General features: G+C 47.4%; 1 protein-coding gene across 1 annotated transcript in view; it reads right to left on the bottom strand.

The window, feature by feature from the left end:
• The window catches only part of HORMAD2 (HORMA domain containing 2), a 56915-nt gene that overhangs the window by 12051 nt on the left and 31185 nt on the right, over positions 1 to 13679 (bottom strand). Inside the window, exons 11-12 of the mRNA XM_034791691.1 lie at positions 10604 to 10712; positions 8156 to 8220 (exon numbers count right to left, since the gene is read on the bottom strand). Of these exons, the coding sequence (XP_034647582.1) occupies positions 8156 to 8220; positions 10604 to 10712 (174 nt within the window). The remainder of the gene's footprint in view (positions 1 to 8155; positions 8221 to 10603; positions 10713 to 13679) is intronic.

Genomic DNA, 13679 nt, shown 5'->3' with positions numbered 1-13679 from the left:
GCACTGATACAAGCTCTGGCGGCCCAGCAGGAGGCTCCCCGTGTCCAGGCAGCTGCCCAAGAGGAGGCAGTGCGGCTGCAGCAAGAGACTACTCGCCTGCTGATGGACCAGGCTGCTATGTTGCGGGAACTGGTAAACCAGGTAAAGTCCCTTACAGAGCTGAATCGCAGCCATGATGAGATGTGGCTCATATGGGCCAGCCATTGGCTGCAGAAAATGACACGGGAGGATGATGTAGAGGCATACCTTCTAGCCTTTGAGAGGACAGCCCTACGGGAGGCCTAGCCTCGAGATCAGTGGTCTGGTATCCTGGCCCCATTCCTGTGAGGGGAGGCCCAGAAGGCCTAACATGATCTGCCTGAAGAGGCTGCAGCAGACTACTCTCAGCTGAAAGCAGAGATCCTGGCCAGGGATACCCCTTCCTGGGGTAATGACAGCAGTGCAGGCCCAGCAGTATCACGGTTGGAGGTACCAGGAAGACAAAATCCTGCGGTCCCAATTGTATGACCTCATCCATCTTGCACAAAAGTGATCGCAAACAGAGTCCCGGAGTCCGGAAGAGATACTAGCAGTTCTGGTCATCGACTGATACATGAGGGGACTACCACCAGACCTTCGTGCCTGGGTAAGCCAGAACCTCTGACAAGGTTGTCGCCCTGGTAGAGAGGCGAAGGACAGCAAGGGAGCTGACCCGACCAGTTAAGGAAGAGGCACCCCGGGTTAAACTAGCAGCACCAAGCCCTAAAGTTCGGGTGACTGGGCCACCAGGAGAGCCCAGGTGGAAAAAGAGAGAGGCTGAAGGCCCATCAGAGGCCACAAAGAGTCAGAGCACTGAGGGAGAAGAGGATCGGGATGTTAGAGTGCCCAAACCAAGAGACTGGGGAACGCCTAGGGCTCCATACAGATGTTATGCCTGCGGGGAGTGGGGACACATAGCTGCACAGTGTCCCAATGCTGAGAAGCCTATGCAATGTAACCTGGGGAACTGGGCAGATCCATGCTCCCTAATCACCTTGTGTGGGTCTCACTAACCCCACATATGTATACCAGACCAGTGAAACTAAATGGGGTAGGGACCACGGCACTGGTTGATTCGGGGAGTGCTATCATGCTTACCTCAGGGAAGCTCGTGAAGCGTAGTCAGCTGCTGCAGGCTAAACGTATGGGGATAACATGTGTCCATGGGACAGTTATTTACTACCCCACCATCCCAGTAAAAATCGAGATCCAAGGGAACACTACTGAGGTAGCAGCAGGGGTAGTCCCTAAACTCCCATATCCGGTGCTCATAGGGAGGCACTTCCCAGGGTTTGGAAACTTACTCCCAGTAGGGGGATTGGAGAAAGATGGGGACCCTAAAATTGGTGAGGCATCCTCAGCAGACTGTCAACCCCCAATCTTCTCTGAAATATCCCCAGATTTGTTCTCCACTCCCAGACAGGGTAGAAAGACAAAAAGGGAAAGAAGGGCAGCTAAGGCCTTGGGAACCTGAACACTGAACCAAAGCCAGAGGGTCGCTCTTGTAGGTAGGCAGACCCGCGCAGCTGAAAAGGAGGCCATGCAGGAGGGAGAAGCACCTGAATCTGACCCCCACCCTAATGCTTCTGAACCAGTAGAGGCAAAAGAGACTGGGCCCCTAGATCTTGGGCAGATTAGCCCCAAGAGAGGAAATTTTGGACGGGACCACGCAGCAGACCCAAGGTATGACAACATTAGGAAGGAGGTGACTGAAATAGATGGAGTCCCCGTGGAAGGAAAAACCCAGGGACCAGGACTTTACTTCATAATGAAGAAAGATCTCTTATACCGGGCTGCACCAGTACAGGGGCAGAAGGTACAGCAGATCCTAGTACCTCAAAAACACCAGAACGCTGTATTAAGTCTTGCTCAGTTATCTTTTTGGGGGTCATTTGGGGGTAGAGAAGACCCTGGCACGAGTCTTATGATGGTTCTTCTGGCCTGGAGTACATGAAGAAGTGCGGAGGTACTGTGCCACTTAAGGACACCTTTAGTACCCCTTCCCATCATAGAGGTCCCCTTCGAGCAAATAGCCATGGACCTAGTGGGACCCCTGGAGAAGACAGCTCGGGGCCACCAATATATACTTGTTGTTTTGGACTATGCTACTTGCTACCCAGAAGCCATCCCCCTGCGGAACACGGCCTCTAAAACTATAGCCAAAGAGCTGGTGGGGATCTTTGCCCGAATGGGGCTACCGAAGGAGATATTAACTGACCAAGGAACCCCATTTATGTCGAAGCTAATGAAGGACCTCTGTATGCTGTTCCATATACATACCCTGAGAACTTCGGTCTACCATCCGCAGACTGATGGGTTGGTAGAAAGGTTTAACTGAACCCTCAAGGCTATGATAAGGAAGGTGGTAAGTCGGGACAGGAAGGATTGGGACACCCTACTACCCTACCTTATGTTCGCTATCCGGGAGGTACCACAGGACTCAACTGGGTTTTCCCCCTTCGAGTTATTATACAGGCGTCACCCCTGTGGCATACTAGATATCGCCAAAGAGATCTGGGAAGAGGAACCCAATGAGGGGAGAAATATAATAGAGCATGTAATGCAGATGCGAGACCGGATAGCCCGGGTTACCCCTATTGTACAGGAATATTTGGAGAAGGCATGGAGGCCCAGCGAACCCATTACAATCGCAGGCAAAAGTGCGACTGTTCCAACCCGGGGATCGGGTTATGGTGTTGGTACCCACGGCAGAAAGCAAGGTTCTGGCCCAATGGCAGGGGCCCTATGAGGTGGTTGAACCCGTGGGGGAAGTAACCTACAAGGTGCGGCAGCCAGGACGCAGAAAACAAGAACAGATTTATCACGTTAACCTTCTGAAACCTTGGCATGCACAAGAGGCATGCACAACGGTCCAAAAAGACCTAACCCAGGAAAACAAGCCTTCCAAACAGGTGAGAGTGTCTCCCGATTTAACACTAGACAAGAATGATGATCTTCCAGAACCAAGATGTGTTCTTGACAAAACCGGGTCGAACAACCGAGACACATCACCACATCGTCACGAACCCTGGGGCCAGAGTAACAATGAGGCCCTATCGGGTGCCAGCGGCAAAAAGGGAGGAAATAAAAGCAGAAGTAAAAAAAAAAAATGCTGGAGTTGGGGATCATCGAAGAATCCCAGTCAGTGGTCCAGCCCAATCGTGCTGGTGCCCAAACCTGATGGCACCACAAGATTTTGCAACAACTTCCGGCAACTAAACGAAGTATCCCAATTCGACGCGTACCCCATACCTCGCATAGATGAGCTAGTGGACCGTCTGGGGAATGCCCTGTACTTGACTACCCTAGACTTGACAAAGGGGTACTGTCAGATTCCCCTTGCAGAAGACGCAAAGGAAAAGACTGCGTTCTCTACACCAAAGGGGCTTTTTCAATATACTGTCCTCCCTTTTGGACTACATGGGGCCCCAGCTACCTTCCAGCGCCTCATGGACAAGCTATTATGCCCGCATAACAGTTACGCTGCTGCCTACTTGGACGATGTGGTCATTCATACTCCAGACTGGGAAACCCACCTGAAGAAGGTGGAGGCAGTCCTCGATACCTTCAGGCGAGCTGGCAGCAAACCCTGCCAAGTGCACTGTAGGGTTTAGAGGCCAAATATCTTGGCTACATTGTGGGAAAAGGTCTGGTAAAACCCCAAGTGAACAAGTTAGAGGCCAGCCAAAATTGGCCCCGACCAAGTCGCAAGAAACATGTCTGGGCGTTCCTAGGTGTGGTGGGGTATTACCGACGATTTATCCCCCACTTTGCCACAAGGGCAAGCCCCCTGACAGACCTAGTGAAAGCCTGTGGACCTGATCTGGTGAGATGGTCTGACGCAGCAGAGGAAGCATTCACAGACCTACGGACTGCCCTCTGCAGTAACCCATACTGATAGCCCCTGATTTCACCAAGGAATTTATTCTGCAGACGGATGCATCGAAAGTAGGGTTGGGGGCTGTTCTATCACAGATGGTCGGGGAGGAGCAACACCAATTCTATACCTCAGTCGGAAACTCCTTCCAAGGGAACAAAAATATGCAGTGATGGAGAGAGAATGCCTCGCTGTAAAATGGGCCATGGAAACATTGCGCTACTACCTGCTCGGGCGCAGATTTATCCTCATGACCGACCATGCCCCTCTTCAATGGATGCAGCAGAACAAGGAGAAGAACAGAAGGGTGACCAGGTGGTTCTTATCCCTCCAACCTTTCCAGTTCCATGTGCAACACAGAGCAGGGAGCCGTCATGGCAACGCCGATGGCTTGTCACGTGTGCACTGTCTGGTGTCCCAAATTGCCCAACCACTTGGCGTTGAGCAGGGGGAGGGATATGTGACAGACCCAGACCAGTGGGGTACAGGAATCTGGTAGAGGGCAAATATACTGGTCACTGGATGAGTAGTTTTCTGTTCCCTGAGTGACCAGAGCAGGGGCTGCACCAGAGTAATCAGGAACCTGCTAGAATCAGTTAAGGCAGGCAGGCTAATTAGGACACCTGGAGCCAATTAAGAAGAAGCTGCTAGAATCAATTAAGGCAGGCTAATCAGGGCACCTGGGTTTTGAAAGGAGCTCACTTCAGTGTGTGGTGCGAGTATGGGGAGCTGGGAACAAGAGGCGCAAGGAGCTGAGAGTGAGAGGGTGTGCTGCTGGAGGACTGAGGAGCACAAGCGTTATCAGACATCAGGAGGAAGGTCCTGTGATGAGAATAAGGAAGGTGTTTGGAGGAGGCCATGGGGAAGTAGCCCAGGGAGTTGTAGCTGTCATGCAGCTGTTACAGGAGGCACTATAGACAGCTGCAGTCCACAGGGCCATGGGCTGGAACCCGGAGTAGAGGGTGGGCCTGGGTTCCCTCCAAACCTCCCAATTGACCTGGACTGTGGGTTCTTCCAGAGGGGAAGGTCTGTGGGCTGTTCCCCAACCCACATGGTGAATCTCTGAGGGAAGAAAATCCGCCAATAAGTGCAGGACCCACCAAGATAGAGGAGGAACTTTGTCACAGTTTGTACAGCACCTAGCAACATGGGGTCCTGGTCAACAACTGGGGCTCCTAGACATTATGGTAATTCAAATAATAAATAAAATAAAACACCAATAACAATGGCCTTTTCTTCAACAGATCTGCACCCTGTATATCTCCCCCAAGTCACATCTGCTGACCTTATGGACAAAAATAAGACTTCAATACTTTCTAATCCTGCTTTCCCTACACAGCTTTGGGAGAGGGAGCTGGAGTCCATCCCTACTTGAAGCTCATCTACAGATCAATGAACTCAGCTTTCAGTATTTCTCACTTGCTTTTTATGAGCCCAATTTAAGCCTTAATAGGGTAGCTCAATTGCACATTGGTACTTGTATTTGAATGTCCATTTTTCAATTGCACAAGCTTTTGACTTGATGATGCACAAGACAGACAGAATGAAGCAGCTTGACTCAGATCCCAGGGTGAGTTTGTAGGACTGGCAGTTAAAAAAAAAAACCAGAACTCTGGCCAAGATTTTTAAAAGCAACTGGTGATTTTGGGAACCTCTATTTTTGGGTGCTCGACTTGTGATATTTTAAAGAGGCTTAGTCTAAGGGTGGGTGCTCAGAACTTTTTGAATACCTAGTCCTTACAAGCTGTCTCAAGTTGGACACCCAAATATTGAGGTTTCTAGAGTCACATCAGTCACTTTTGAAAATCTTGGTCTCAACTTTTAACTTGTAAAATTTGATCCACAGTCAGTGAGGGAAATCAGGAATCCTAGAATGCCATGTTTACGGTCACATTTATGGGCCTGGTTTAAACTAAAGCCCCATCTACACCATTCTGGCAGTGTCCTTAAAGTAGGTGTACATTACATTTATAGGCCTCTTTGCATTCTCAGAGCAGTTTAAAGGGGTATTAATGTAAATGAGAATCAGGTCATCGGAGTATAACCACAATAAAGACCTCAGGATTTCTTCTACAAAAACTCATCTGAAAACATTTACCTGATTATAAAAAAAAAAAATTCTGTAATAAGAGACTGTACTAATTCTACGAAGCTGTCTACAAAACAGGATGCCTTCATTCACTCACCAATCATTATGTCTGATAAAATGATTGCTTCTGCTCATATCACCTACACTTGACCACATCTGGCAATACTTAACCCACAAACTTCACTCAGTGCTCAGGCTTCCTGATTCAAGTGGAATCTATACTGGTCATTTGGTTTGCCTCCTTTCTACTCACAAATTAAGAAAGTTCCTTTGGTATGGAAAATAAGATTAATTCAAATTAGTAATGGCTTTATCAGGATGATCTGCTGCTTCTGACTAGTGACCTGATTTCATTTCCCCCTAAATTGACCTAAAAACAAAAAATCAGCCAACTTTTAATCTTCCATGCTGAATTTTTTGCCAATAAAAATGGTACTAAAGAGTCAATAAAGTGAAGAAACCCTTGTCAAGCAGATCAGTGCATTGCCGATGGATTTGAGGGGTGAATATTCTTTAGAGGTGTTCAATGGGTAGAACGACTCCTCCGTTTTTTCAATCACCAACATTGTGGTTCCGAGCACCACCTTCACAATCGCCAACACCATTGCGTGCCGACTGAAGTTCATCACAGTGCATGAGGTATGTGTCTGATGCTATGAACAGAACATGATGTCCCACGAAGGATGTCAGAGCATGATTCAGTGGGACAAAATGAGTTACCAAAAAAAAAAAAAAGGCTCCTGTTTTCACACTGATGATGAAATAAACAACAATCAGAAGGAAACTGGAGGCTGTACTTCAGAGAAAGATGTGGTTAAAGTTTGATAAAGATCAATCTGGGCACAGATCTTCATCTTTGAGAGACAAACGGATGGCAACTGTTTCAGACAGGGATAGTTTAGCTGCTGAAAGGCAAAGCTCACTTGGTAGCACATTCTTATCTCTGAGTTAGAGAGTCATGGGTTCAAATTCCCACAACAGTGTTTAGACTCCTATCCAATGCTGACACCACAGTGGAGTACTAGGGGGTAGCTAGAGGTGCCACCCTTTGCATGATATGTTAAGCTGAGGTCTCCACTTGCTGTGTGGGTGAAAGATAGACTCCCATGGTCTATTATCATGCGAATATGCTCGTGGAGCACTTCTTTCATCACTCAAACTAACTCACTGTGTAAGGGCTTAGTCCTGCACCATTCAAGTCAATGGGAGTTTTTCCATTGACTTTAATGGGGGCAGGATCAAGCCCTAAGTTGTTTGGAGACAGATTGTTCAGTGGCTGGCACTAGTTTACCAATCGTGTTCGTCCCATGGTATCTGAGGCATTGCACAGGAAAATACTAGTTTCTTAGACATCCTGGTGAGTGAATATTGATTTTTCAATGGAGACCAGTGCACAGATCCCCAAGTATGAAATGTGATGTATAAAATCAAATTCTAGGCTCCTGGTCAACATTCAAATAAATGGGCTTTGTAAAGAAGTTTTCTGCAGTGCTTTGACAAACCTGTTACCTAAAGACAAAGAACCAACAGAGCCTGTGGTCCATGAACTTCCTCTTGGGATGGGGATGGGAGATCCAATTTTGACCAGTAGATCTAAATAATCCCCAAACACCACTTGTGGTGTTGCATACATTCATTGAGGAATGCTGCTCCACGATGCCCAGAGGGAATGAAGCCAGGTTAGGCCAATGACCCATCCAGTCTGGTATCCTTTCACCACAATGGCCACTACTGGATGCTTCAGAGAAATGTGCAAAAACTCTTGTAGCAGACAGTTATGGAATAAACTGCCAATACGAAGTTTCTTTCATTGTTGTATGCAGTGTTGTTGTAGTCATGTCTTTCCCAGACCTGAAGAAGAGCGCTGGATAGCTCGAACACTTGTCTCTTTCACTAACAGAAGTTTGTCCAATAAAAGATGTTACCTTACCTACCTTGTCTTTGTAAGCCCCATCAGTCAGGGTTTATGCCCTGGGCCATGAGTTTATATCCTTTACAAACTTCTATCCTATTTAATAAAATTGTTGATATTCTTAATCATATTTATGTTTCATTCTTTTTTAAAAAAAATCCTAGTAAGCTCATAGACAAAATAAAAGGACATGGCAGTGAATTCCAGTTCTCTGGGAGTTTCTTAGTGCGAACCACAAGCAAGCCACAGTGATGCTCACCTGCTGAGAAGCCTTAGTGCAGGGTACTCTCTCTGTCCCCTTCACTCCCATGAGTTCTTTTTTACCTAAAATGTAAACATTATAATATCAGCTGTGGCCATGGCTACACTCAAAACTTCTAAGCTGCCGCGGGAGCGCTCCGTGCTTTGAAGTGCGACTGTGGTTGCGCGCCAGCGCGCTGCAGGTACTCCACCTCCACGAGGGGATTAGCTTACAGCGCTGGGGCACTGTTTACAATGGCACTTTACAGTGCTGTAACTTGCTGCACTCAGGGGGGTGTTTTTTCACACCCCAAGCGAGAAAGTTGCAGCGCTGTAAAGTGCCAGTGTAGCCAAGCCCTAAGTCTACTTTAAAGACAGCATCCAGCAGCGTGACTGGATTTGATAGATCAAAATCTCATGGTGGCTTTGAAGTTACACTTTGTTTTCAGACAGTGCTGACATTTCATTCTCAGAAACAAACACTCTGTGGTATATTCTCATCTCAATGTGCAGCAAATTACTTACAGAAATTTATCCAGAAATTTATACTAAAACTCAATATTTTTAATTGACTAAAATACTATTTACTGAATGGCCCACTAAGTGGTGTCATTTCACAAGCTATATTTGAGAGCTTGGAAAGTCATGTATAAATTTACAAAAAGAACAGGAGTACTTGTGGCACCTTAAAGACTAACAAATTTATTTGAGCATAAGCTTTCGTGCTCAAATAAATGTTTTAGTCTCTGAGGTGCCACAAGTACTCCTGTTCTTTTTGCGGATACAGACTAACATGGCTGCTACTCCGAAACCTATAAATTTACAGTATCAGAAGTTGGATTATGAGAGGGACAATGTGGTGAATTTGTTCAGTTTTAACATATAGGTGGGATTTGTAATGTCTGACTGTAGCTATCCAGAGGACAATAGGATCGTTATAAAAGTAGATAATACAATTCAATATTGATGAAATATCTATTTTCTATGTATTAGAACAATTTACTGAGATGCAGAAGTGGAGGACAAAGTGATAAGAATTGCATTTACTGTTAACATTTTACAAACTAAACGTCCACGTCAAGGCCCACTGTTATCCTCTTAATGAATCCAACCCAATTTGCTTTTTAAGAGCAGTTTAGCCAACCCCAATCAAGCAGGGCCAGTGCAAGGATATTTCGCACCCTAGGCGAAACTTTCACCTTGCGCCCCCCCTCCGGCCCAGGGAGCTAGGGCCGTCCCTAGCTACTTTGGTGCCCTATACAGCCCCCCCGTAGACCTCCACGGGGGAGAGGGGGGGCTGGCCCCAGGCCTCCGCAGGGGGGCTGTGTGGGGCCCCGCCCCAGGCCTCCACGGGGGGGAGCGCTGGTCCCAGGCGGCCGTGGGGGGCGTGGGGCTGGCCACTTCCTGCAGGAAGTGGAGTGACTCGGCCCCAGGAAGCCAGGGGAGCAGAGCAGGCTGGGGCCGGGTCACTCCATTTCCCGCAGGAAGTAGCCAGCCCCCCATGGAGGCCTGGGGCCAGCCCCCCGCTCCCCTCCGCGGAGGCCTGGGGCCCCAGCCTGCTCTGCTCCCCTGGCTCCCAGGCTTGGGGGGAGGAGGAAGGGGAGAACCACCCCCCCAGCACTCGCGGCTGGGAGCCAGGGGAGCAGAGCAGGCTGGGGCCGGGTCACTCCACTTACCATGCGGTGAGTGCAGGGTCGGGCCTGGCTGCAGTCTTCAGGGGAGTGGGGGCGGGGAGGAGCAGGGACAGGGCCCATGGAGAAGAACCGGGGAGCCCACCCGCGGCAGCTCCCTAGCCTCCCCTCCGTCTGGGGACCGCCCCCTGCGGCAGCTCCCTGCCCCCCCCCCACCCGGGCAGCCCCCCCCGCGGCCGCCCCCCCCCCCCCCCCCCCTCCGCTCCGCCTTCTCCCCTGAGCACGCCGGCACCGCTCCACTTCTCCTGTCTCCCAGGCTTGCTGCACCAATCAGCTGTTTGGCGCGGCAAGCCTGGGAGGGGAGGAGAATTAGAGTGGGAGCGGTGCACTCAGGGGAGAAGGCGGAGCAGAAGTGAGCTGGGGCAGGGAGCAGTTCCCCTGCACGCTCCCTCCCCCCCATTACTTGCTGCAGACAGCCCTCCCTGCATCCCCCTGCCCCAGCTCACCTCCACTCCACCACCTCCCCTGAGCGCGCTTTTTGGCGCCCCCAACCACTTGGCGCCCTAGGCGGCCGCCTAGTTCGCCTAGTGGTTGCACCAGCCCTGCCTGTCAGGGATGGGTTTACTTAATCCTGCCTCAACACAGGGTGGGTGGGGGAGGGGTTGAACTAGATGACCTCTTCAGGTCATTTTCAGTTCTTCATTTCATGATTCTACAATGTTAAGCCATCCTGGAAAGATTCTGCTCACCCGGGGCAGGTCAGTTGATGAAACACATGTATTGTGTCATTAATGCAGTTGTTCAGGAGCCTTTTGATTTTAAAGCAGGACCTTTACCTGTGTTTTGAGGGTTAAGAAAAGATGCTTCATTTTTGCAGCCTGGATCTGCATCAGTTTCGCCCTTCCTATTTTTACTTGACTCTACTATGATGGGCAGAGGGTTGTTCTGTGAAGAAAATGGTACATTCCCTTAATAGCCTGACAGAAAACACAATGCCTAAGGGCTTGTCCATACAGAGACTTTGCGCACATCAAGCCATGGTGTAAATCTACAGCACACTAGCTTGCCAGGGATTAAAAGTTGCACAGTACACTCTGAAACAGTACATCACAGAGTGCACTACAGAGCTTTTAATGTGCAGTAGCAGGGTCCACATGGCCAGTTAGTGCACAGCAAGCTTAGGGCACTGTAGATTTATGCCCCATCTTGCCATGCACTAAGTCTCCATATAGACAAGCACTAAAAAATAAAATCTTACCCACAAGAACTACTCAGATTGAAGACAGAGAGGATAAAAATCAATGGTTTTAAAAAAATAAATAAAAAAAATCAGATTTTTTTGATAAAATGGTTTTTGAGGGAAAAACCTATCTAAAGATAGTTTTAATTAAGATACATTATAGCTCAAAGATATCGCATCATGAAATAAGGATTATAAATTCTAATTCTATAGTATGAGACAATATATTCATGTAATGTTTAAGAAAAGTTTTGTAAATGAGTTCCAATAGTTCATGGATTAGGGACACCATTTGATGGGATTCCAGGGGCTTCTGTATAGATTATTTGGGTTAATCTTTCTATCTACCCAATGGGACTCAGTGCTCAGTCTAGAAGATACCATCAGAGATGCTTAGTTTTACAGTTCTCAAACTGTGGATTTGTGTTTCCAGAGACAACATGCTTGTTAACAGCAAAAATGTTTTTAAATAAATAATATATAGAGGAGAAAAATAACAGACCTCAACCCTATTGTCCCTCTGCAAATTTGTGTACACAGTCAATCCCTTACCTCTCTCTAAGGCCTTGGCTACACTTGCGAGTTACAGTGCAATAAAGGAGACCCGGGTGCACTAGCTCACTCCCTTTCCACACTGGCAAGGCACGTAGAGCGCTCTGACTCCACAGCTACAGCACTGCTGGTACTCCACCTTGGCGAGAGGAATAACGTTTGCTGCGCCCCCCTGGAGCGCCGCAGCACCAGTGTGAATGAGGTGTTGCATTACTGCGCTATGATCAGCCTCTGGAAACGTCCCATAATCCCCTTAAGTCAAGTTACCACTCTTGTCACTGTTGTGAAATCAGCTGCAGGAATGCGGGAAAGCCCTTTCAAAGCTCTGTTTCGGAGAAGCTGGCTGCTTATCAGCGCCAAGAAAAAGTAAACATTTACTGTTTGCTTTGAGTGAGTGAGAGAGAGGCAGGAGGGGAGGGGGGTCTGAACTTACAAGACAGCATGCTGACACACTCTCAGCACCCCAAAAACCCACTCTCTCTCCCCCCACATACACACAACACACTCCTTGTCACACTCCACCCCAGCCCCCTATTTGAAAAGCACGTTGCAGTCACTTGCATGCTGGGATAGCTGCCCATAATGCACCACTCCCAATGCCGCTGCAAGTGCCGCAAATGTGGCCATGCCAGTGCGCTTGAAGCTGTCAGTGTGGACAGACTGCAGCGCTTTCCCTACTGCACTCTATGAAGGGGGTTTAACTCACAGCACTCTACATCTGCAAGTATAGCCATGCCCCAAAAGTGCAAAGTTTCAAAAAGTTCAATGAATAGAAGATTGTTGGGGGCGGAATAGATCTGGACAAGGAAAAGAAGTCTGGAGATAAATGTGAGAAGGGAGGGACAGGTAGTAGAAACAAAAGTGAAACTGTTTGAGCAATATATTCCAGAAGTCTTGAGGTCTCTCTGAGTGTAGCCTTCATTGATTTGAGATCTACCATGCCATTCTCTCACTACGAGGGAAAACCTATAATGGCAGCAGGCCATAAAAGAAACCCAGTTTGGGAATATTTTAATGAAGTTCCTCTACCTGTGGGTAAGACAGGCATGCGTGCAAAATGCAAACAGTGCAACAAAGAAATGCAAGGTCTGGTTGCCCAAATGAAACAACATCAGGAGAAGTGTTCCTTCTCAGGAGGAAGCTGCATTGAAGATGATGAAAGGAACATGTCTGAACAAGCAGGATCTTCAGATTGGTAAACTTTTTTATTTCATACTTCTTTCTTAAGGACAGCCTGTCTTCCTTCTGGACTATTCTTGAATTCTCATGTTTGAGCAAAAAATAGAGCTGTTACTCTTTGGTATTATCATTTTAGATGTAGTTGTGATCAAAAATAAATAGCTGAAATAGGCAGATCTTCCTTTTACAATTTTAACTTTAAAGTAGTATTGAGTGTCAGTGAATGCAATGAGTAACACTAAATGAGCAGTATGGTAATAATAATTAAATAACTGCATTGACTTATTTTGTTTAGGAGAATCCATCCTCAACATACAGGATTCTGAAGACTATCCACCTTCAAGATCACCATCATTTTCTATAGTTTCAGAGTTATCTGCCAAAGATAGTGTTTCAGTCACACCATGTATGTCACATAGTCACAGTATATCACCTGTAGCAAAAAGAAAAAAAAATCTCCATCATCCAAAAACAACTATAGATAAGTTTGTGATAAGAACCAGCAGATTACAAAAGGAGGTAATTGATGAAAAAATTGCCTGGTTTGTTTATGCAATGAACTCTCCTTTCCGTATGATTGAGAACCCACACTTCATTAACATGGTTCAGTCATTAAGACCAGGATACAGTCCACCCAACAGAGCAGATGTCGCAGGCAAATTGCTGGATAAAGTGTATGAAAGAGAAATTGAGCAGTGTGCAAAAGGTCTAAAGGGTAAAATTTTTAACCTGAGTCTTGATGAGTGGAGCAATGTCCACAATGATCCTGTTGTATGTGCTTGTGTGACAACAGAAGAAGGGAATGTCTTCCTTACAGAAACAATTGATACATCAGGAAATGCGCACACAACAGAATACTTACAAGAAGTAGCAGTAAAAGCTCTAACAAACTGAAAAAAAATGCAAATGTCTAGTAAGCAGCTTGGTCACAGACGATGCTG

Source organism: Trachemys scripta, chromosome 15 (genome assembly GCF_013100865.1).
Source record: "Trachemys scripta elegans isolate TJP31775 chromosome 15, CAS_Tse_1.0, whole genome shotgun sequence".
Classification (NCBI taxonomy): domain Eukaryota; kingdom Metazoa; phylum Chordata; order Testudines; family Emydidae; genus Trachemys; species Trachemys scripta.
Note: the sequence above shows the minus strand (reverse complement) of the source record. Positions and strands in the feature narration are given on the sequence as shown.